General features: G+C 36.9%; 1 protein-coding gene across 1 annotated transcript; it reads right to left on the bottom strand.

Moving 5' to 3' along the window:
• Positions 1-64: 64 nt before the first annotated feature.
• Positions 65-20,720, bottom strand: LOC127078872 (protein NRT1/ PTR FAMILY 8.1). Its single transcript, XM_051019291.1, has 5 exons — positions 20,346-20,720; positions 1,970-2,087; positions 1,667-1,884; positions 1,041-1,585; positions 65-902 (listed from the first exon to the last, which is right to left on the bottom strand). The coding sequence occupies exons 1-5, from the start codon at positions 20,718-20,720 to the stop codon at positions 65-67; spliced, it is 2,094 nt and encodes a 697-aa protein (XP_050875248.1).
• Between the last annotated feature and the right edge of the window lie 2,692 nt (positions 20,721-23,412).

The raw sequence follows: 23,412 nt of genomic DNA, 5'->3' as shown, positions 1-23,412 counted from the left end.
AATGCATAAAGAAAATAACACAAAATATAATTTTACAAAATATATTAACATGAATAGGGTGTATTCATGGTTGTATGTGATGATCTTCGTTTGATTCATCAATGTTGTCAAATCTTGCAATCACTGATTCTTTTCCTTTGTAAATTGTTGCAACCATCAAATAGACTAAGAAATTGATAGCATTGATAACTGCCACTATCCAATAGAACCAATCCAACTTGCTTTTATTAAGATCATTCCTTAGCCATCCTTGCTCTTGTCCTCCAGTTGTAAGTATAACAATCTTAACCAGAGCAGTACTCAACCAGTTTCCGATTCCCGACTCGCACAAAAACATCGCACTACTAATACTCTTTGTCCCATCAGTTACTTCATCATAGAAAAACTCTAACTGTCCCACATAGGTAAAAACTTCAGCAGAACCAATTAGGAAAAACTGAGGTAACAACCAAAACACACTCATGCTATGTAGGTGCGGGTACTCTTCACGTCTTTTCTTTTCAACGAATGCAGCCGAACCCATAGCAATGGTTCCGATGAAAAGCCCAACACCCATTCGTTGTAACGACGTGATGCCACACTGGTGGCCGGTTAGTTTTCGAAGAACCGGGATAAAGAGTTGCTCGTAGATCGGGACAAGTATGAGGCCGTTGATCGCAGCAAATGTGGTGACCGAACTCGTTGGAATTTCGAAGTTACCCAGTTTTCGGTTCATGATGTTGGATTGACTTATAAAAAAAGTTGACATTTGACCTAAACAAATTGATAGTGCAATGGTAGTTGCCCAAACTGGAAGAATTTTTAGGATTGATTTGAATTCTTCCACTTGTGTCACTGTGCATACACTCCATCTATCGTTAATCTTGGTTTTTGGTGTTACAACCGCTGCTTTATCCAAAAACCTACAAAATTTATTTTTTAAATTTTTTGATTTGAATAACTTGATGTATCTCATCTATATATAGATAGATCATAACTCATACCCCTCCGCCTTTTAAATTTTATATTCTGTATATGTATTTGATCTATATATAACTAACCTGTATTGTAGAGTCCTCTGAAGCTTACGAGCACCAATAATATCAGATTGTGTTGTCTCGACTTCATAGAGTTGAGTTTCTTTTTTGACGACAACTCCTCGTCGATGATTCTTTACGGAAGCTACAATAACTTGAAGAAACCTAGTAAAAGGGCTTCCCATTGGCTTTTGAAAACGATAATGGTTAATACCAATAGCTAGAACAAAGATAGACAAAAATGTAGTAATGGTTGGTATTCCAAAACCCCAACTCCACCCTAATTTTTCTTGTATATAAACCAGCAGCGTAGTTCCGAGAAGTGCACCGATGTTGATGGCAAAGAAAAACCAATTGAAGAATGAATATTTCTTTTGAACTTCTTTTTCATCTCCTTCGTCGAATTGATCCGCTCCAAAAGATGATACACAAGGCTTGATTCCTCCTGTACCTAAAGCAACAAGGCCAAGTGCACCTAATAAGAATGTCATTTGGAATTGGCTTGCTTCTTTGTGTTTTCGCGGGCGGAATGTGTCGAACGAGGCTGATGTTGTCAGCATAAACATACCCTGTAACATAATTTAGGTCATATTTGAGCACCATTGATAAGAAACGAAAAAAGTAAGAATGAGTAAGTTAAATATAGTTACCACCGCATAGATGAAAGAAAAAACAAGAATCGTTTTGAAGCGACCGAAATAAGCGTCGGCTAGAAAGGCTCCGAGAAGAGTGAGTACATAAGAAGATCCAATCCAATTTGTGACATGAGTAGCAGAATCTGGTATTGTTAGATGCATTTCACTAACCAAGTAACGTGTCATGTTCATTGCTATAGCAATGTACGCCACCCTCTCAACTGCCTCGTTCACTGGAAAACAAAAACATCATCAAACATTGGAAACATTATGTCTACATTGTGATTCTATCTAATTTCATAATGTTGTGTGGCTTACTTATGATAAAAGGAGCAGCCTTCCATCCTCCGGTCGTTCGTTTATCAGCAATATCGCCATGTCTATCCACGCGACCATCGCTTACCAAGAAATCCATATATATTAAAAACTGTAATTCCTATGAATTTTGATCCTCTTGTGTGTTTGTTTCCACTTTGAAACTTCACTTGATCTTCCTATTTGTGAGAGAAAATTTTATATTTTATACCAATGTATGTGAAATACTTGTAGCTTTATAACAATGCATTCTCATAGGAATTACAGTTTTTAATATTTTGAAGAAAAAAAACAATTGAAGTTAAACTTTTCTTTTTTTGGAAAAATGTTATTTCAACTACTCCTTTTTTTCGTTTTTCTTCGTTTCAACTAGTCCTATTTTTGTATTTCTTTGTTTTAAAATAATTGGAAAAACCGATTGAAGTTAAACTTTTAGTTGTATTATATAATGAATAATATATTTGTTATTCTTAATTTAATATCTTTCAGAATATTTTAAGATGAAAGTAATATATCAATATATAATATTTTAGTAAAACTATTTTAATTCTTTTATTTAATGTGTCAATCGATAAATTTATTTCGATATTTTAAAATTATGGGAAGAAAACATCGTTTTGATTGGTTTTTTAACCAATAAAGGATGTATAGGGATTTTCTAATGATGCACTCTAATCATTGATAAAAGAAAATTTATAAAAAAGGGGACAAATAAAAAAACCTAATAAAAAAAAGGTAAATTTTTTTGATATATTTTTTTATAAATATTATTTGGAGAAATTCTCCTGAAATTAGTCAGGTAGGATCGCAATCATCCAGTCTGACAAGAGGTAGGTTAGGGAGGAATCTTGGTCACCTTGTTGATGATTCAATTGTTAGAGCAAGATTTGGTTCTGCATCTATACCTTGAGTTTTGATGATAACAATGTTGTATTTGTGTGACAATAATTTTGGCACCCTAATAGTTTGTTATTGTGTAGCTTTTACAGTCAGTTTTGATTCTGAATATATGACGTGGAATGTCATCAGTTTCTAAACATCGTGTTAAAAATTCAGATTCTGAGCTAATCATGAGAAATTCTGAAAGATGTCAAGTTGTTGCTGTAATGATCTTTCTGCCATGTGTTGATTCACTCCTGAGAAGTTTTTGAAGAGACTCTATGTTGTTGCTCCAACGTTCTCTTCGTTTCTACTTCTGGACGTGACTCGAATCATCAATCTTCTGAAGAATGACGAGTTTCTGAAGTTTTGTTACTTAGCTAAAGATTCTGAAGATCTCAAGTCAGACTGTTGACGTTGTCAAGGTTCTGACTGAAGATTCTAAAGTTTCTGAATCAAGTTCTGTGTTTCTTCTTTTCATACTTCATCAACTTTCATAAGAAGCCAATGAATTTTAAGATAAGATCAAAATGAATACGTGATCAAATGATACAAGGTACAAATCAAATGTTCATTCAACTACCTGATATTGTGGGTAGTATTATAGATCACACTTGTCACTGAAATTGTGGGCGAAGGATTGTACTATGTATCACTCATTTCACCAATCCAACAATGGGCAGTCGCTCTACTTGGTATCCTAATTTTTCCCTCCAGCTATCTCTTTTTTATGCTATATAAATAGGACTTAGAGACTTGAAGAAAAATGCAAGCGCTACAACAATTTTATAAGAATGTTTTCTACGTGAAAAAGATCTAAATTTTGTACCTATTTTTCTTTAAGTATTTGTAATTCATTTGTGTAAAACTTGCTTGTGTATAAGTAACTTGTAACTCACAAAATATTATTCAAACTGTTTGTTTGTATTTCCTTTAGGAGACTAGGTTTTAGTTAGATCCTTGAGAAGACAAATAAAGTTGTTCTTTGTGATTTTTCTTAAGTAGACTAGGGTATAGTCAGATCCTTGAGAAGACAAAGAAGGTTATTCTTTGTGACTTTTGTAATCAGTTGATTATAGTGGATTAAGTCATTGTGTATAAGGCAAAATCATCTTGGCGGATGGACTGGAGTAGCTTTGAGTTTCAAGCGAATCAGGATAAAAATACTTTTGTTTTTATCTCTTTATTCTTAGTATTTGTGTGGTGTTCTTGAGTCTACACAAAGCTTTTGTTTTTAAAATCCAATTCAAACTCCCAATTTCTTGTGTTTTTCACACCTTCACCAATGTTTTCACGTGCTCCTCTCCTTTTTGTGTTATTCATTGATCATGCCTATTTTTCCCTTTCTCCTAATATCTTTTATATAGTTTATATTATTAATCTTCCAACCATAATGAAACGTCCATTCATTTCTAAAGCTAAAACATTGGAGGTAACGTCTGACATCTCACTAATGACCATTAATGATGGTTCAAATATTAATTTCATAACCTTCTTGTGACCTTTAATCTGTCTCTTAGGGCACATAAATGAGAAACACATTTCCAAACTCCATAAAGATGGACTCTTGGACTCTTTGGCATTGTCGATTAGGCCACATAAATGAAAAACACATTTCCAAACTCCATAAAGATGGACTCTTGGACTCTTTTGATTATGAATCACATGAGACATGCAGATCTTGTTTAATTGAAAAGATGACAAAGTCTTCATTCACAGGAAAAGGTGAAAGAGCTAATGATCTTTTGGACCTCATACATACTGATGTGTGTGGACCACTGAACATACCAGCCAGAGGAGGTTTTCAATACTTCATCACATTTACTGATGATTTCAGTAGATATGGTTATGTGTATTTAATGAAAGACAAATCAGAGTCCTTAGAAAAGTTCAAGGAATTCAAGAATGAAGTACAAAACCAATTAGGTAAGAATATTAAAACTCTTCAATCAGATCGAGGTGGTGAGTATTTAAGCCTAGAGTTTGATGACCATCTGAAAGAGTGTGGGATCTTATCCCAACTTACTCTTCCTGGAACACCCCAATGGAACGGTGTATCTGAGAGAAGAAATTGAACCTTGTTAGACATGGTCTGATCCATGATGAGTCACGCCGATCTTCCAAACTCCTTTTGGGGATATGCACTATTGGCAGCAGCTTACACACTTAACCATGTTCCATCCAAAAAGGTTGAGAAGACACCATATGAGATATGGAGTGGTAAGAAACCACACAAGTCTTACATGAAGATTTGGTGTTGCGAAGTTTATGTGAAACGACAAATTTCAACTAAGCTTGAGCCCAAATCTGACAAATGCTTATTTGTGGGGTATCCTAAAGAAATAAGAGGGCATTACTTCTACAATCCTTCTGAGGGCAAAGTGTTTGTCGCTCGAACTAGAGTTTTCCTAGAAAAGGATTTTATTTCCAAAGGAATCAGTGGGAGGAAAGTAGAGCTTGAAGAAATTCAAGAATCACAAAGCATTGATACACCTATGGAGGAATTAGAGCAGGAAATATAAGTAGTTGTGGAAGAGCAACCTGCTCAAGTAGAACAAGACCAGCGTAGGCCAAGCAGGATACGTCACCTACCTGAGAGATATGGATATCTCATAACTGATCAAGGTGATGTATTACTCATGGATCAAGATGAGTATGTGACCTACCAAGAGGCCATAACTGGTCTCGAGTCTGAGAAGTGGCTAGAAGCCATGAAATCTAAAATGGATTCCATGTACACAAACCAAGTTTGGACCTTGGTAGAGCCTCTTGTAGGAGTTAACCCTATAGGATGCAAGTGGGTCTTCAAAAAGAAGACTGACTTGGATGTTAAGGTACATACCTATAAGGCAAGACTTTTTGCAAAAGGATATAAACAAATTCATGGGGTTGACTATGATGAAACCTTTTCACCAGTTGCAATGCTTAAATCTGTTCGGATTTTACTTGCTATCGTTGCATATCATGATTATGAAATATGGCAGATCGATGTCAAAACTGCTTTCCTTAATGGGAATCTTCTTGAGGATGTGTACATGACACAACCTGAAGTATTTGACATACCAGAAGAAGCCCAAAATATATGTAAGTGACAAAGATCAATCTATGGATTGAAGCAAGCTTCCAGAAGCTGGAATCTTCGTTTTAATGAAACAGTAAAACAATATGGATTCATCAAGAACAAAGATGAGCCTTGTGTGTACAATAAGGTTAGTGGGAGCATGATCGTGTTCTTGGTATTATATGCAGATGACATATTACTCATTGGAAACGACGTCCCTACACTGCAACAAGTAAAGTCTTAGTTGGGGAAATGCTTTTCTATGAAGGACCTAGGTGAAGCAACCTATATATTAGGAATCAGGATCTATAGAGATAGATCACAAAAACTACTTGGCCTAAGTCAGAGTACATACATAGACAAAGTGCTGAGACGCTTTAATATGCATGATTCCAAGAAAGGATTCATACATATGCAACATGGCTTGTGTCTATCAAAAATACAATCCCCCTCAACTAAGGAAGAAAGGGATCACATGAATAAGATTCCATATGCATATGCAATAGGATCTATCATGTATGTCGTGTTATGTACTCGACCAAATGTCTCGTATGCTTTAAGTGCAACGAGTAGGTACCAATCTGATCCCCGTGATGCTCATTGGGTAGCTGTCAAGAATATCCTTAAGTATTTAAGAAGGACTAAGGACTCATTCTTGATATATGGAGGTCAGGAAGTGCTTGTTGTAATTGGATACACCGATGCTAGCTTCCAGATATATAAGTATGACTTTAGATCGCAATCTGGTTATGTGTTTTGCTTAAACGATGGCGTTGTGAGCTGGAAAAGTTCAAAGCAAGATACAGTTGATGATTCTACAACTGAGGTCGAGTATATTGTTGCCTCAAGTGCAACAAAGGAAGTTGTTTGGATCAAAAAGTTCACTAGTGAACTTGGCATAGTTCCTAGCATTGTGGATCCCATTGGTCTCTATTGTGATAATAATGGTGCTATCGCACAAGCTAATGAGCCTTGATCTTACCAACGATCCAAACACGTACTTAGGCGTTATCACCTCATTAGAGAGATAATAGATAGAGGAGATGTGAAAATATGCAGAGTACCTACACTTGACAATATTGCTGACCCACTGACAAAGCCTCTTGCACAGCAGAAGCATGATGGCCATACTAGATCTATGGGCATTAGGGGTATGCCTGATTGGCTCTAGTGCTAGTGGGAGATTGTTGGTGTAAGCCCTAGAGGACAATACTTTTGGTACTTGTATCGAATTATTTATTAATAATAAAAGGCTTTTTCTTTATTTTGTTTGTTTAATAAAGTCCCTAGAATAGCTAGTCCATTTAATGTCTCAAGTGTGACTTAATCATGAGATCCCATTAAACATAAGGACACTATTCTTAAAGTATCAGTAGTCGAGCTTTGTTGTGAAGTGGGATAACATTAAAGCATTAAGACTATAATGTATACAGACTGATGATCATATCTCATGGATCATAGATAAGGAGTTATCAAGTCTTAAACATAAGTATGAATATTGAGAGTAATATTTATACTGGATTGACCCGCTATGAGAATACTATATAGAATGTTATGCTAAGTGTCACAAGTTATTCTCATGGTGATAATGGTGTATACCACTCTTTTACCTAAAACCACTATGTACCCTAGATGTAGAGTTGAGTGCCTTATTGCTCATCAAACTTTGTCCGTAACTGGATGACCATAAAGATAGTTGATAGGTACTCCATGAAGCATGCCGAGGGACATGAGTGACCTAGATGGAACTTGCCCATTTTGCGTAAAAGGATAAATGTCTACGGGCCCAATATTGAACTGGACAAGGATGACACGGTCTATGACTTGTGTTCAATATAGACATAAGGGAAAAAGGGTAATTGTACACATAATTATTATCACAAAAGGATTTGTCAGATCACATGAAATTTTCGTATCTTGGGTAGCAGTGATGTGTTACTAGATACCGCTCACTATTTATTATGTTAAATATGTGATTTAATATAATTGCCAATGCCGCAAAAACCTACAGGGTCCCACACAAAAGGATGGATTGATGAGAGATAGAGTAACTAAGGAATGTAACACCCCGATGAAAATAAGATAATTATATAATTTAAGTTAATATTATATTTATTAATTTAATTAAATAATTGGAATTTTTGGATTATTATTATTATTATTATTATTGGAATAATAATTATTGGAAAATATATAAGTTGGAAATAAGGAAAAAAGAGTTTCATTTTTGGTAAAGAGGGTTTTACGTGAAAAGCAGAGAAGCGGCTGAAAAGAGGAAAAGGGCGAAGAGGCAGAGCAAGAGGAAGAAGGTTGGAGAAGAGAAAAGCTTGAAGCTTAAAGATTCGCCGGATTAACTCAGGTAAGGGGGGTTTATCGTCGTTTAATGGGTATTATGGGTTAACATGTAATGGGTAGTGATAAACCGTTGAATTGACCCTAATTGGGATATTGAATGCTGAGAAATTGTGTTGGATAAGTTGTGTTAAAACTGAAATTGAATCTGTAATTGGATGGGTAGTAATTTTCCGAAAACGTAGCTTTTTACGGAATTGGAATCGGAGGTCCGGAAGTCCTCCAACGGCGGAAAATGCGGAGAATTCTGCATTCTGCTTCGTGTTAGCGCAGGGACAGCTTTCTGTCTTGCGTTAACCGGTTAACCCAGGGTGTTAACCGGTTAACACTGTTAGGAATTGTGAGGTATTGCTGTTTTGCTTGCGTTAACCGGTTAACCCAGGGCGTTAACCGGTTAACACTGTTGTGATTTTTGAGAAATTGCTGTTCTGTCTGCGTTAACCGGTTAACCCAGGGCGTTAACCGGTTAACACTGTTAAGTTTTGCCAGGAAGCGTGTTTTGGCCTGCGTTAACCGGTTAACCCAGGGCGTTAACCGGTTAACACTGTTGAAAAGTGGGAAAATTGGTATTTAAATGTTGTGTACATATTTAATGGTTGGCCTATATCGGTATGTGATATAGTAGGGATTATTTCCCGTTGTTTTGAGTAGTATAGGTATTAGTAGAGTGTGCTAATACTGTGATTGATTAATTGGCATGACATGATATGATTATGTGATAAATATACTGATGATGTGTGAAAATATGCATAATGTTGTGAATGTATATACTATGCATGTGTTGGTGAATGGACTGTTTTATGGCTTAGAGTGTGAGCATATGTCCATTGTGGATTGTTGTTAATGATGTTGCATTGCTAGGTGAATTAGCATGCATATTGTGGCCTTTATGGTGGTAGCTAATTCCCATGGTGAGGAATTAGTGAGTAAATCATTGTGGATTATTGTTGATGATTTTGCATTGCTAGGTGATTTAGCATGCATATTGTAGTCTGTATGGTGGTAGCTAATTCCCATAGTGAGGAATTAGTGAGTTGGTGGTAGCTAATTTCCGTGGTGAGGAATTAGTGAGTGAGTCACTAGGTCTCAAATGAGTGGGACTAGTGGGCTTGGTAGCCGTATCTGGATTTGATCGATGAGGTGAACTATATGTTCACGAATAGTCGGTACCGCATGCATGGAGTCTCATTGCATAATGTATGTATTGTGTATAATATGAATGGATGTGTTCCAATATTATACGTGTGTTTTGATGTTTATGTTGAGCATGATTATGATGTTTGAGTTGATGTGCCGTTACCGAATGTGTGATATGATTAGGGTGATTAATGTGTTATTTACTTAGCATTACATGATATTTTATAATGCTTATTATATCGATTGAGGAACTCACCCTTACAACTATTTTTCAGGCAACGAGCAGTGATTGAGTAGAAGCTAGTGCTTGGAGTCTAGTGTAGTCTCCTTAGTGGGTCATGCTCTGATAGATGTAACATCGGGACGGGATGTTTTACCTTGTTGAATAATTTTACATGTAATGTGTTACATGTTTTGCATGATTGATTTGATTTCTATCCGCTGCGTATTGTGCAAATGCTTTATGTTTTGAATTAATAAAAGAGCATGACAGTTATTTGGTGAATGGTGTGAAATGATTGTGTGACACCCTTAATTGCATATCTACTCTGATATATATTTGTTGTTTTAATTAAATATTTGGGTTATTTTAGAAGGGTGTTACATTAGTGGTATCAGAGCATAGTCGGTCGAGTCGAGTCGTAATTATTCTGTTTCCCCTGTACGGGATAGGTGTTGTGTAACCCTATCAGTACTTATTGTTTAGCTTGTTGGGTTTTCAGAATAGAGATGGCTGGAAGAGGTAGAGATGATGCTCCGATTGCTGAGGCTCTGGGTATGCTAGCTGGAGTACTTGGAGGGAATCCGAATGTTGCGGGAATGGGAGCTGCTCGTCAACTGAGTGAGTTCTAGAAGAACAATCCTCCAATGTTCAAGGGAGCATACGATCCAGATGGTGCTCAGAAGTGGTTGAAGGAGATCGAGAGGATCTTCCGAGTGACTGAGTGTGCCGATAACCAGAAGGTCAGGTTCGGTACGCATATGCTGTCAGAGGAAGCAGATGATTGGTGGGTTGCTACCCGCTCTGAGTTGGAAGCTGCTGGGGATGCTGAGATCACTTGGGCTGTGTTCAGAGAGAGATTCCTGAGGAAGTACTTTCCAGAAGATGTCAGAGGAAAGAAAGAGATAGAGTTCTTAGAATTGAAGCAGGGTAACAGGTCTGTTACGGAGTATGCTGCTAAGTTCACAGAGCTGTCGAAGTATTACACTCCCTATGATGAGGCTACTGGGGAATTTTCGAAATGTGTGAAGTTTGAGAACGGGTTGCGTCCCGAGATCAAGCAGGCTATTGGATATCAGCGGATTAGAGTGTTTTCTGATTTGGTTGACTGTTGCAGGATTTTTGAACAGGATACCAAGGCCAGAGCGGAAAGCTATCAGCAGAGGGTTGATAGGAAAGGCAAGAATCAGAATGATCGTGGGAAACCGTATGCAGCTGGCAAAGGTTTCCAGAGACAGAGTGGAATGAAGAGGCCTAGTGGGGAGACTCTAGTGCCCCTGCTAAGTGTTACAGATGTGGTCAGGCTGGACATCATGTCCATGAGTGTACCAGTGCTGAGAGGAAGTGTTTCAAGTGTGGAAAAGGTGGTCATTTGGCTGCAGAGTGCCGGTCGAAGACTGTGACTTGTTTCAACTGTGGAGAGTTGGGTCATATTAGCCCACAGTGTCCTAAACCGAAGAGAGAGAACCAGTCGGGAGGCAAGGTCTTTGCTTTATCGGGTTCTGAGACTTCTGCAGATGATCGTTTGATCCGAGGTACGTGTTATATTAATGGCTTTCCTCTTGTAGCTATTATTGACACCGGTGCGACTCATTCCTTTATATCTTTGGATTGTGCTGTGAAACTTAAATTAGAGATATCTGAGATGCATGGAAGTATGGTGATTGATACTCCTGCGAAGGGTTCAGTGACTACTACTTCAGTTTGTTTGAATTGTCTTTTGAGTATTTTTGGTAGAGACTTTGGGATGGACCTTGTGTGTCTTCCACTAGTGCAGATTGATGTTATCCTGGGTATGAACTGGTTGGTGTTTAACCGAGTTTATATCAACTGTTTTGATAAGACTGTGATCTTTCCTGAGATTGAGGAAGGAAAGAGTTTGTTTCTATCAGCAAGGCAGGTGAATGAGGCAGTAGCAGATGGGGCAGAGTTGTTTATGCTGTTAGCGACTTTGGAGGCTAAAGATAAACTGGTGATTTGCGATCTAGCCGTGGTGTGTGATTTTCCTGATGTGTTTCCTGAAGAAGTGAATGAATTACCGCCAGAGCGTGAAGTTGAGTTCTCGATTGATTTGGTACCTGGTACTAGGCCGATATCGATGGCTCCGTACCGTATGTCTGCTGTTGAGTTAACTGAATTGAAGAGTCAGCTGGAAGATCTGTTGGATAAGAAATTTATTCGTCCGAGTGTGTCACCGTGGGGTGCACCAGTGTTATTGGTTAAGAAGAAAGAAGGTACTATGAGGTTGTGTGTGGACTACAGGCAACTGAATAAAGTGACGATCAAGAATCGGTATCCTTTGCCGAGGATTGATGATTTGATGGATCAGTTGGTTGGTGCGAGTGTGTTCAGCAAAATAGATCTGAGATCAGGGTATCATCAGATACGTGTGAAAACTGAGGATATTCAGAAGACTGCTTTCAGAACAAGGTATGGACATTATGAGTATTCTGTAATGCCTTTTGGTGTGACTAATGCGCCTGGAGTATTTATGGAGTATATGAATAGGATTTTCCATCCGTACCTAGACAAGTTTGTTGTGGTGTTTATTGACGATATTTTGGTGTATTCGAAATCTGAAGAAGAGCATGCTGAACATTTGAGAGTGGTTTTAGAAGTTCTACGAGAAAAGAAGTTATTTGCTAAACTCTCTAAGTGTGAATTTTGGTTAGAAGAAGTTAGTTTTCTTGGTCATGTGATTTCAAGAGGTGGTGTTGTTGTTGATCCTTCTAAGATAGAAGCGGTATCTAAGTGGGAAGCTCCTAAGTCTGTTGCTGAGATTCGAAGTTTTCTTGGACTTGCAGGTTATTATAGGAAATTCATTGAGGGATTTTCTAAGTTGGCGTTACCGTTGACGATGTTGACTAGAAAGGGGCAAGCGTTTGTTTGGGACTCAAAATGTGAAGAAGGTTTCCAAGAGTTAAAGAGAAGGTTAACTACTGCTCCTATTCTGATATTACCGAGTTCGTCGGAATCATTTGAGGTTTACTGTGATGCTTCATTGTTGGGTTTGGGTGGTGTGTTGATGCAGAACAAGCAGGTTATAGCTTATGCTTCGAGACAACTGAGGGTTCATGAGAGGAACTATCCGACACACGATTTAGAGTTGGCAGCTGTGGTATTTGTTCTGAAGTTATGGAGGCATTACTTGTATGGGTCAAGATTTGAGGTTTTCAGTGACCATAAAAGTTTAAAGTATTTGTTTGATCAGAAAGAGCTGAATATGAGACAGAGGAGATGGTTAGAGTTTCTGAAGGATTATGACTTTGGTTTGAATTACCATCCGGGTAAAGCAAACATAGTGGCTGATGCATTGAGTCGGAAATCATTGCATATGTCTATGTTAATGGTTAAGGAATTGGATTTAATTGAGCAGTTTAGAGACTTGAGTTTGGTGTGTGAGAGTACTCACAATAGTGTTAAATTGGGAATGTTGAAGTTAACGAGTGGTATTCTGGATGAGATTAGAGAGGGTCAGAAATCCGATGTGCTTTTGGTTGATAAGTTGACTCTAGTGAATCAAGATCAAGGTGGTGAATTCAGAGTTGATGAGAATGGTGTTTTGAAATTTGGTAATCGGGTGTGTATTCCGGATGTTACCGAACTTAAGAAGAGTATTCTTGAGGAAGGACATCGTAGTGGCCTGAGTATTCATCCTGGGGCTACGAAGATGTATCATGATTTGAAAAAGTTGTTTTGGTGGCCGGGAATAAAAAGAGAAATTGCGAGTTTTGTTTTTCTTGTTTGACTTGTCAGAAGTCAAAGATTGAGCATCAGAAGCCGTCGGGGCTAATGCAACCGTTGGCTATTCCAGAGTGGAAGTGGGATAGTATCAGTATGGATTTTGTTTCTGGTTTACCGAGGACAAGTAAGAATTTTGAAGCTATTTGGGTGATTGTCGACAGATTGACGAAATCGGCTCATTTCATTCCGATCAGAATGGATTATCCGTTAGAGAGATTTGCTGAATTGTATATTGAGAAAATTGTAAGTTTGCATGGTATTCCGTCGAGTATTGTTTCGGACAGAGATCCTAGATTTACATCGAAGTTTTGGGAAGGTTGCAGAAGGCTTTGGGAACTAAGCTGAGATTGAGTTCTGCATATCATCCGCAGACTGATGGTCAGACTGAGAGGACGATTCAGTCACTAGAGGATCTTTTGAGGGCTTGTGTTTTGGAAAAGGGAGGTGCTTGGGATTGTTACTTACCTTTGATTGAGTTTACCTACAACAATAGTTTTCATTCGAGCATTGGTATGGCACCGTTTGAAGCTTTGTATGGTAGGAGATGTCGGACGCCTTTATGTTGGTATGAATCCGGTGAGAGTGCTGTGGTTGGACCGGAGATTGTTCAATAGACTACAGAAAAGATTAAGATGATTCAGGAGAAGATGAGAATTGCTCAGAGTCGTCAGAAGAGTTATCACGACAAGAGGAGGAAGTCACTTGAGTTTCAAGAGGGAGATCATGTGTTTCTTCGTGTTACTCTGATAACTGGGGTTGGTCGAGCTTTGAAGTCGAAGAAGTTGACACCTCGATTTATTGGTCCTTATCAGATTTTGGAGAGGATAGGGGAGGTAGCCTATCGTATCGCTTTACCGCCGTCACTTGCGAATTTGCATGAGGTTTTTCATGTGTCTCAGTTGAGGAGGTACATTCCTGATCCGTCGCATGTAGTCCGAGTAGATGATGTCCAGGTGAGAGATAACCTGACTGTTGAAACATCACCTATGAGGATTGAGGATCGAGAGTTGAAGCAGTTGCGGGGTAAAGAGATTGCTTTGGTGAAGGTAGCTTGGGGAGGACCAGCAGGTGGTAATGTGACTTGGGAACTTGAGAGTCAGATGAAGGAGTCTTATCCGGAGTTATTCGCTTGAGGTATGTTTTCGAGGACGAAAACTCTTTTAGTGGGGGAGAGTTGTAACACCCCGATGAAAATAAGATAATTATTTAATTTAAGTTAATATTATATTTATTAATTTAATTAAATAATTGGAATTTTTGGATTATTATTATTATTATTATTGGAATAATAATTATTGGAAAATATATAAGTTGGAAATAAGGAAAAAAGAGTTTCATTTTTGGTAAAGAGGGTTTTACGTGAAAAGCAGAGAAGCGGCTGAAAAGAGGAAAAGGGCAAAGAGGCAGAGCAAGAGGAAGAAGGTTGGAGAAGAGAAAAGCTTGAAGCTTAAAGATTCGCCGGATTAACTCAGGTAAGGGGGGTTTATCGTCGTTTAATGGGTATTATGGGTTAACATGTAATGGGTAGTGATAAACCGTTGAATTGACCCTAATTGGGATATTGAATGCTGAGAAATTGTGTTGGATAAGTTGTGTTAAAACTGAAATTGAATCTGTAATTGGATGGGTAGTAATTTTCCGAAAACGTAGCTTTTTACGGAATTGGAATCGGAGGTCCGGAAGTCCTCCAACGGCGGAAAATGCGGAGAATTCTGCATTCTGCTTCGTGTTAGCGCAGGGACAGCTTTCTGTCTTGCGTTAACCGGTTAACCCAGGGTGTTAACCGGTTAACACTGTTAGGAATTGTGAGGTATTGCTGTTTTGCTTGCGTTAACCGGTTAACCCAGGGCGTTAACCGGTTAACACTGTTGTGATTTTTGAGAAATTGATGTTCTGTCTGCGTTAACCGGTTAACCCAGGGCGTTAACCGGTTAACACTGTTAAGTTTTGCCAGGAAGCGTGTTTTGGTCTGCGTTAACCGGTTAACCCAGGGCGTTAACCGGTTAACACTGTTGAAAAGTGGGAAAATTGGTATTTAAATGTTGTGTACATATTTAATGGTTGGCCTATATCGGTATGTGATATAGTATGGATTATTTCCCGTTGTTTTGAGTAGTATAGGTATTAGTAGAGTGTGCTAATACTGTGATTGATTAATTGGCATGACATGATATGATTATGTGATAAATATACTGATGATGTGTGAAAATATGCATAATGTTGTGAATGTATATATTATGCATGTGTTGGTGAATGGACTGTTTTATGGCTTAGAGTGTGAGCATATGTCCATTGTGGATTGTTGTTAATGATGTTGCATTGCTAGGTGAATTAGCATGCATATTGTGGCCTTTATGGTGGTAGCTAATTCCCATGGTGAGGAATTAGTGAGTAAATCATTGTGGATTATTGTTGATGATTTTGCATTACTAGGTGATTTAGCATGCATATTGTAGTCTGTATGGTGGTAGCTAATTCCCATAGTGAGGAATTAGTGAGTTGGTGGTAGCTAATTTCCGTGGTGAGGAATTAGTGAGTGAGTCACTAGGTCTCAAATGAGTGGGACTAGTGGGCTTGGTAGCCGTATCTGGATTTGATCGGTGAGGTGAACTATATGTTCACGAATAGTCGGTACCGCATGCATAGAGTCTCATTGCATAATGTATGTATTGTGTATAATATGAATGGATGTGTTCCAATATTATACGTGTGTTTTGATGTTTATGTTGAGCATGATTATGATGTTTGAGTTGATGTGCCGTTACCGAATGTGTGATATGATTAGGGTGATTAATGTGTTATTTACTTAGCATTACATGATATTTTATAATGCTTATTATATCGATTGAGGAACTCACCCTTACAACTATTTTTCAGGTAACGAGCAGTGATTGAGTAGAAGCTAGTGCTTGGAGTCTAGTGTAGTCTCCTTAGTGGGTCATGCTCTGATAGATGTAACATCGGGACGGGATGTTTTACCTTGTTGAATAATTTTACATGTAATGTGTTACATGTTTTGCATGATTGATTTGATTTCTATCCGCTGCGTATTGTGCAAATGCTTTATGTTTTGAATTAATAAAAGAGCATGACAGTTATTTGGTGAATGGTGTGAAATGATTGTGTGACACCCTTAATTGCATATCTACTCTGATATATATTTGTTGTTTTAATTAAATATTTGGGTTATTTTAGAAGGGTGTTACAAGGAACACCGTAAGGTACGGTGCACTTAAGTGAATTATAGAACATCGTAAGGTACAATGTACTTAAGTAGAATACGAAATATGGTAAGGTACCACGCGCTTAAGTGATTTTGGTATATTATAAGATATGGGCCACATACACTTAAGTGGGCTTTTAAGCTTGCAGCCCACACAAGTGGTTCCATAAATATATAACCCTTGTGCAGAAGCATTTGTGCAGTTGCAATTTCATTTCTCTCTCTCTCTCTCTCTCTCTCTCTCTCTTTCCCTCTCTCTCTCTCTCTATCTCTCTCACTCAAAGCCTTCATTCATAGCAGCTAGCACTAAGATTGAAGGAATATGTTCGTGTGGACTGAGTAGAGGCGTTGTCACCATTCAACATTCATGATCACTCCGTAGATCTGCATCAAACGTTTCAATCGCCATAAGAGGTAACGATTCTATCACTGATCATGCCCATTCGTAAGGATCACTAAAAGAGATTTTTTTTAAATTCCGTTGCATTTTGGATCGCTCTTCTCCTTCAGAAACTACTAAAAAATTCACTTTCTCAAAGTATCTGTGTCAGAGAGAGAAAAGAGTGAATTCGAGTGCAAATGTATGTTCAAACACCATTTTATTTATCAAAGTATTTTATTTGACTTGTTCATTTATCTTGTCCATTTATCTTGCATCCATAGTTAGTCGAAGTGTTTCCAAACTTATTAAACAACTCACATCTCAAACCTTTACTTATTTCAAGAATCATTGCAAAACAAGTTTCTCAAACGTTTATGAAAATGTTGAATATCAAAATCACACACATTTTGCACGTATGTTCTAGGACCAATCTAGTCGGTCCTGTGAGTAACCGTGTAATAGGAGGACTAGCGGTTGTTTGCCAAATTCCACGGTAAACAGCAGGCAGGCATTGATAAAGGTATCTTCCTTGATGGGTCTGATGTGAGGCAAGTCCTATATGTGATCTTGATGGAGGCACAAGGGGGCATTTATGTACCAGAGATAGCGCCGAAGGGAGATGGGTATTGAAGGCCGACGAGGCTGACGAGGCTGAGGAGATGTAGTCTAACATACACAGTAGTGCAATAGTTTATAATAGTTATACTTTGGATTGATTATAGATTGTATTTTATTTTCATCCCATGCTACGTTATCGTGTATTTTTAATTTATTTATATATGACATTTTTGGACCATCTGAATTTATATATGTCATTTTTTGCATATCGATTGTATGTTTAAATCTCGTCACATGACATGATACATAATCTTTATAAATCTTCATCTGAATAAACATAAACAAAACATAACATGCACTTTTCTGTTAGGTTACCAAGATACATTTCCAAAAAATAAACGGAGATGCGTCTCCGATATAATATGTGTGTCATATGCCTTTCAGAGTTAATGCATGATGTATGACTTTTAAAATATCACGGACATGCATCTCTGGATCATTTAACGTATCAAGGTGTGTTCGGAGATCATCTCCAGAATCTGAGGGATTTTAATATTTTCATGTGGTGTATTAGTAATATATAGGGAGCATTAAGAAATTCCCTAATTTTAAAGATATGGTGTAGGTCTTTATTCAATTGAAAAGAGATAGGGTGGGCCAGGTCCATATGTTTAGTGGTTCGAACCCTAGGCCTAGTTCAAAAATCCAATTGGAGCACAAGTGTTTTTTTTTTGGATTTCTTAATGTACCCTATAAGTTACTTAGTCACCACATGAAAATACTTAAATGCCATTAGATTCTGGAGAAACATCTCTGGGCACATCCAACTCTGACTTAACGTTAAAATATTCTAGAGATGCATCTCCGAAAGATAGTGGAGCTTAAATCGCGCCAATAACTCATATGTATATACCTTTTTTAGAAATTCAAGCTCGAATACCTTTTAGAGATGCATCTCCATAATATTTTAACATTAAGTCAGAATTGGGTGCATCCGAAAATGCATCTCCAAAATGTAGGAGCATTTAAATATTTTTACGTGGTGCCTAAGTAACTTATGGGGTGCATTAAAAAAAAAATTAATTTTTTTCTTTTGATATGGGGTTGGGCCTTAGTGTATTTTGAGCATAGTTTAAACACTTATTTCCACACCTCTGTTGGTGCTTTCTGAACCCTATCTTCAAGTTTATTTTATTTTCTTCCCCTTCCTAAATGCTTTCTCCACCTTTTGAGAGGGGAGACGACCTTTCTTAGTCTTTGTTATTGACTCAAAGGTTGGATTTGGTTTCTGACTCTATTCTAGTTGGAATTTGGACATTGGACTTAATAGTGAAATCTTTTACATAGCAGTTTATTTATGTTCCCATCCATATTCCTTTGGGTATTTTGTTGGCTCCTTTGCACGAGATTTATGAACCATTGGAGGTTTTGTTTCCAAAATTGGTTGTTGTACCTCTTTCGGTTCAAATGGTTCCTTTGCAAATCCCCTTTTATTTAGAACTAAAGTGTGAGATGTCTAGATGATCCGATTCTTCTCAAATTATGATATCTTTGAGATTTGATTTGATTCAATCAATTTCATAAACATTTGCACACAACATTGTCTATGCTTTCAGAAAAAATCAACCAGAACTCTTCATATGACCATTTATTTAGTTTTTCTCTTGATTTTTTGATCTACTTCTCATCCATTGTCCAATTTTTTTATCCTCTACTTTATGAACTTGTCCAATATCCAAATATGTGTATTATATGTCTTCATCTCTATTGCACCATACATGCTTCCCATATTCAAGTATGCAATGCTCCATACAAGGAACTGTGGTGACTAAGCACCAATTCACTATCAACTTTCTTTCTCGCATAATACATCTTTACTTTCACTTTCCATCCATTCTCCTAAAGCATCAGTATGGTTACTTCAAACGCTTTTTTAGTAGATCGAATGTGTTATAATAATTTGTACATTGTCAATAGATTCCCATGCATTACCAATAAGAATACTAAATATGCATATTTCTTGGTTTAACTATGGAGTGGACTAAATCATAATCTCTTTTTGTTTCATATATGGATCCCATGCATAACCAATAACATCTTCAACTTCATCAAACAATTTCATACATGAATCATGTTCGTTCCTTTATTTTGCTTAGATAGTGTTTCTTAGGGTTCAAATGTCTAAGTCATTGTTGTCAAAAGGTTCTAGAGTTATTGGAGAGTCTCCAAAGGATCTAGTTTATTTATTTTTTCACAATATATGAAAAGCCTTTTTAGTGACCATATTAGGTAAGTATTTTAATAGATTTAGTGATGGGAATTTCTTATCCCATCCTATGGAGTGGAAAAACACTCTCTAAAAACTCTAAAGTGTCTATCAGATTTCAGAGATACATCTCCGACACACCTTATCCTAAATCAAAACATTAACTGATCCGAAAATGCATCTCCGTAATATTTTAAAACATACATCATAGGAAGATCCACTCTGAAACGAATTTTACAAGTTTATTGTTCTAGAGATGCATCTCCGCTTATTTTACAGAGATACATATCTGTAACATATCAGAACAATGCATGTTATGTTTTGTTTATGTTTATTTAGATGAAGATTTATTAACGTAATGTACCATACTTGTGACGGAATTTAAACCATACAATCGATATGCAAAAAATGACATATATAAATCCAGATAGTCCAATCCAAAATGACATATATAAAGTAGCATTAAGTGAAAATAAAATATAATTATAAACTACCGTACTAATGCGTATGTCAAACTACATCTAATTTGCCTCTTATGGCTCCTCAACCTTTAATACCCCCATCCTCTGGCACTGTCTCTGGTACATCAATGTCTCTCGTGCCTCCGTCATGATGACATCGAGGATCTGTCTCACATCAGACCCATCAAGAAAGATACCTCTATCAATGCATGCATGTGCAATCTCCACTATACAATGATATCTAGGCAAGACATCCTCAACATGATCTAATTGTGCCTTCTCCTCCTCTAGTAACTCCTGATGAGCTGGCCTCAATGGATCTCCTAGAGCAGCCAACACCATATATGGATGTGACACCCTGAAGAACCATCTGATGTACTCGTTGATGTAGCTCCAGTCGCTCTTAGATATGGTACTTCGTGCCTCGTCCGTTACCAGATGAGTCTCATAATCAACAAACATGGCATCCATCTGTCAGCAACTCTTCAGGTCATCAATGGTGGCAATGAAGACATGCAAACCTATAAAAAATAGTTCGATCGTGATTTTCAACAAAAAAAACATGTTTTACAGTCTGTATAAACTATTATTCTTGCATTTACTACTCATTTGATATCTAAATCATCATTTTCTACTCATTCACATGAAAACTCAAAAAACTTATTAAAACATCAAAAAATTACAAATTTAGACTTTGCTCCAGTATTGGATGATGTTTATGATGTTGATTGAAGATCCTTTGAGCTTGGTTGTTTGATTTTGTACTTGGTTGATGGAATTTTTTTTAGAGAGTTTGATAAACTTTTGATTTGTTTTTAGAAATGAGCAAGGAGAAGGGTTCTGGCGTGATTTAAGCGCCAAAACATTCCGGAGATGCATCTTCGAAATAAGTTTGAAGATGCATCTTCGGAATATTTTAACATTAAAAGTCAATATTTGGTACGTCTGAAGATGCATCTCCAGAATCTGGGGGTATTTTAGTAATGTCACGTGGGGCCTAAGTAATATATAGGGTCCATTAAAAAATTCCCTTAGTGATATGGTGTAGGTTGTTATTCAACCAAAATAGATAGGGTCGGCCATGGCCATATGTTTTCTGGTTTGAACCCTGGGCCTAGTTCAAATCTCCAATCAGAGCACAAGTATTTTTTTTTTAATTTTCTTTGAAAAACTGAGTTTGTCGCACACTTGAAGAACTTTGAAAGTGTTTGTGTTGATATTCATTTATTTGTTAAGTATGTGAGTGAAACATGGTTGACACCTTATAAAGAAAGGTTTGTTGCTGCTTGGAATAAAAGAGTCATTCATTTAGGGAACACAACAACGAACGGGTACACGGACGTCACTTTGATGTTATTACATTACTAAACATAATTTAACATTTATTTCTAATTATGGTTTTTATGGTGAAATCTGTTCATTGAAGATTAAAAAATATGATGATTACAAGCCAGGGAGATTTATGCTAAAGTTGGAATGTTATGAACACCATGTTGAAGTTGCAGTTAGGTTCAATCAGGGTCTCATTTCAAAAAAGTATTGTCAATATTGAGCATCGGTATAACACTTCATTCTATACCAACTTCCATGGTTTTATTTTAAGGCAGTGTATACAACACATTGAAAAGGAACTAGAAAGGGTAAAATTTGTTGTTGCAAGCAAATATTCTTGTGATTTCTTCATTAGGAACTAACGTATTCATCCATAATTTTGATGTGCCCATTTCCGGTGAAGTACAAGCCAAAGAAGGGAAATAAAAAAAATAAAAAGAGTGAAGAGGGTGATGTGCATCATGATCCTTCATAGTGGGAGTATGGTGAGGGCTCGCAGGGGAGTCAGACTACAAAGAGATCATGCACGAAACCAACAGGAAGTCAACCGTCAAGTATGTCGGGTTAAAGTCAATCGTCCACTGCTTCTTGGTGACATATTTACTTGTCTTGATTTCCTTTTCTCTTGGATTTATACATTGATGACATTGTTGATGTAGGTGACAGTGGAAATTGTGTTTTTCAGGCTATTGCAACTATACGTGTATGGGGTGAAGAGTCATGGTCGTTAGTTCAGACGTAGTTAGATACTCAAGTTCATCAACACCCTAAATTATTTTCCAATTTGTTCTATGACACAATCTCTGAAGTTAGAAATGCTTTACAAGTAGAACAGTTGGATGTGTAGGGTACTGATAAATGGATGACGATTCCTTATATGGGTTACCCTATTGCTTGTAGATACAGTGTCGTATTCGTCTTTCTGTCAAAGAGACTTAACATTACCTTTTTCCCTATTACCTTAGCTCTACCTATGTATATGAGCATACATAAAATCATTGTTGTTGATTTTATCAACAACAATCATTGGGTTCAGGTATAGTTGCAGTTTGATAGTCCATTATCTCCCGTCACTAACCGTTGGAGACAGAACTGTAGTGAATATGCAAAAGCATGAGAGTTACCATGTGCAAGACAAATTAGGCACTGAGAAGATAAAATTAGAAAATTATCCTAATTTGTTTTGTAATCTTGTATGTATCACAGATTTCATTATATATATATATATATTGATTTTTTTAATGAAAGAATTATGCAGGTTTATGTGAAAAATACAGAAAATTTATTATTATTTTTTTAAATTCAAGACACATAACAAAATTTTTAAAATTTCTGAAATTCTAAAAACTTAAAAATTTCTAGAATCATTTCATAATTTCTGGTATATTGAAAATTTTATAATTTCTGAAAAAACACTTAAGACCTCTACCGGATTACAATTTCCGGTATGTCTTTTCCAAAAATTCTAAATTCACGATAAATGTGTTTTTGTTGCGGTAAAAAAATAGAATTTTTTTTTTTTTTACAGTTCAGACTACAAATTTTTGATAAAAATCAGTAAATTTTAAAAATTTTCGAAATTTATAAAAAAATATAATGATAAAAGTACTATAAATAAAGGGTGTCAGGTATGGTATAAATGTGAGGATAAAAGTTAAAATCTCGAAAACGAGATAAAGAGGTACTAGGTAGATTTCTGTCATATGGAGTAAAGGCCCAACCCAAGAGGTAACGGGGTACTAGGTAGATTTCTTGTATATGGAGCAAAGGCCCAACCCAAATAGAATATTGTTTATCAGCATCCAACTCTAACTCTAACTCTAACTCTAAC

The sequence above is a fragment of the Lathyrus oleraceus genome, chromosome 5 (genome assembly GCF_024323335.1).
Source record: "Lathyrus oleraceus cultivar Zhongwan6 chromosome 5, CAAS_Psat_ZW6_1.0, whole genome shotgun sequence".
Taxonomy (NCBI): domain Eukaryota; kingdom Viridiplantae; phylum Streptophyta; class Magnoliopsida; order Fabales; family Fabaceae; genus Lathyrus; species Lathyrus oleraceus.
The sequence above is the reverse complement of the archived record's forward strand: the minus strand, read 5'-3'. Positions and strand labels throughout refer to the sequence as shown.

Bases quoted from the DNA above. Each gene is read 5' to 3' on its own strand.
- LOC127078872 (XM_051019291.1), bottom strand. From the start codon at position 20,720: ATGGATGCCATGTTTGTTGATTATGAGACTCATCTGGTAACGGACGAG. The intron at 1,885-1,969 runs GTAAGCCACACA...TTTGTTTTCCAG, and splicing joins GGCTGCTCCTTTTATCATAA to TGAACGAGGCAGTTGAGAGG. The intron at 1,586-1,666 runs GTAACTATATTT...ATTATGTTACAG, and splicing joins TTTCTTTCATCTATGCGGTG to GGTATGTTTATGCTGACAAC.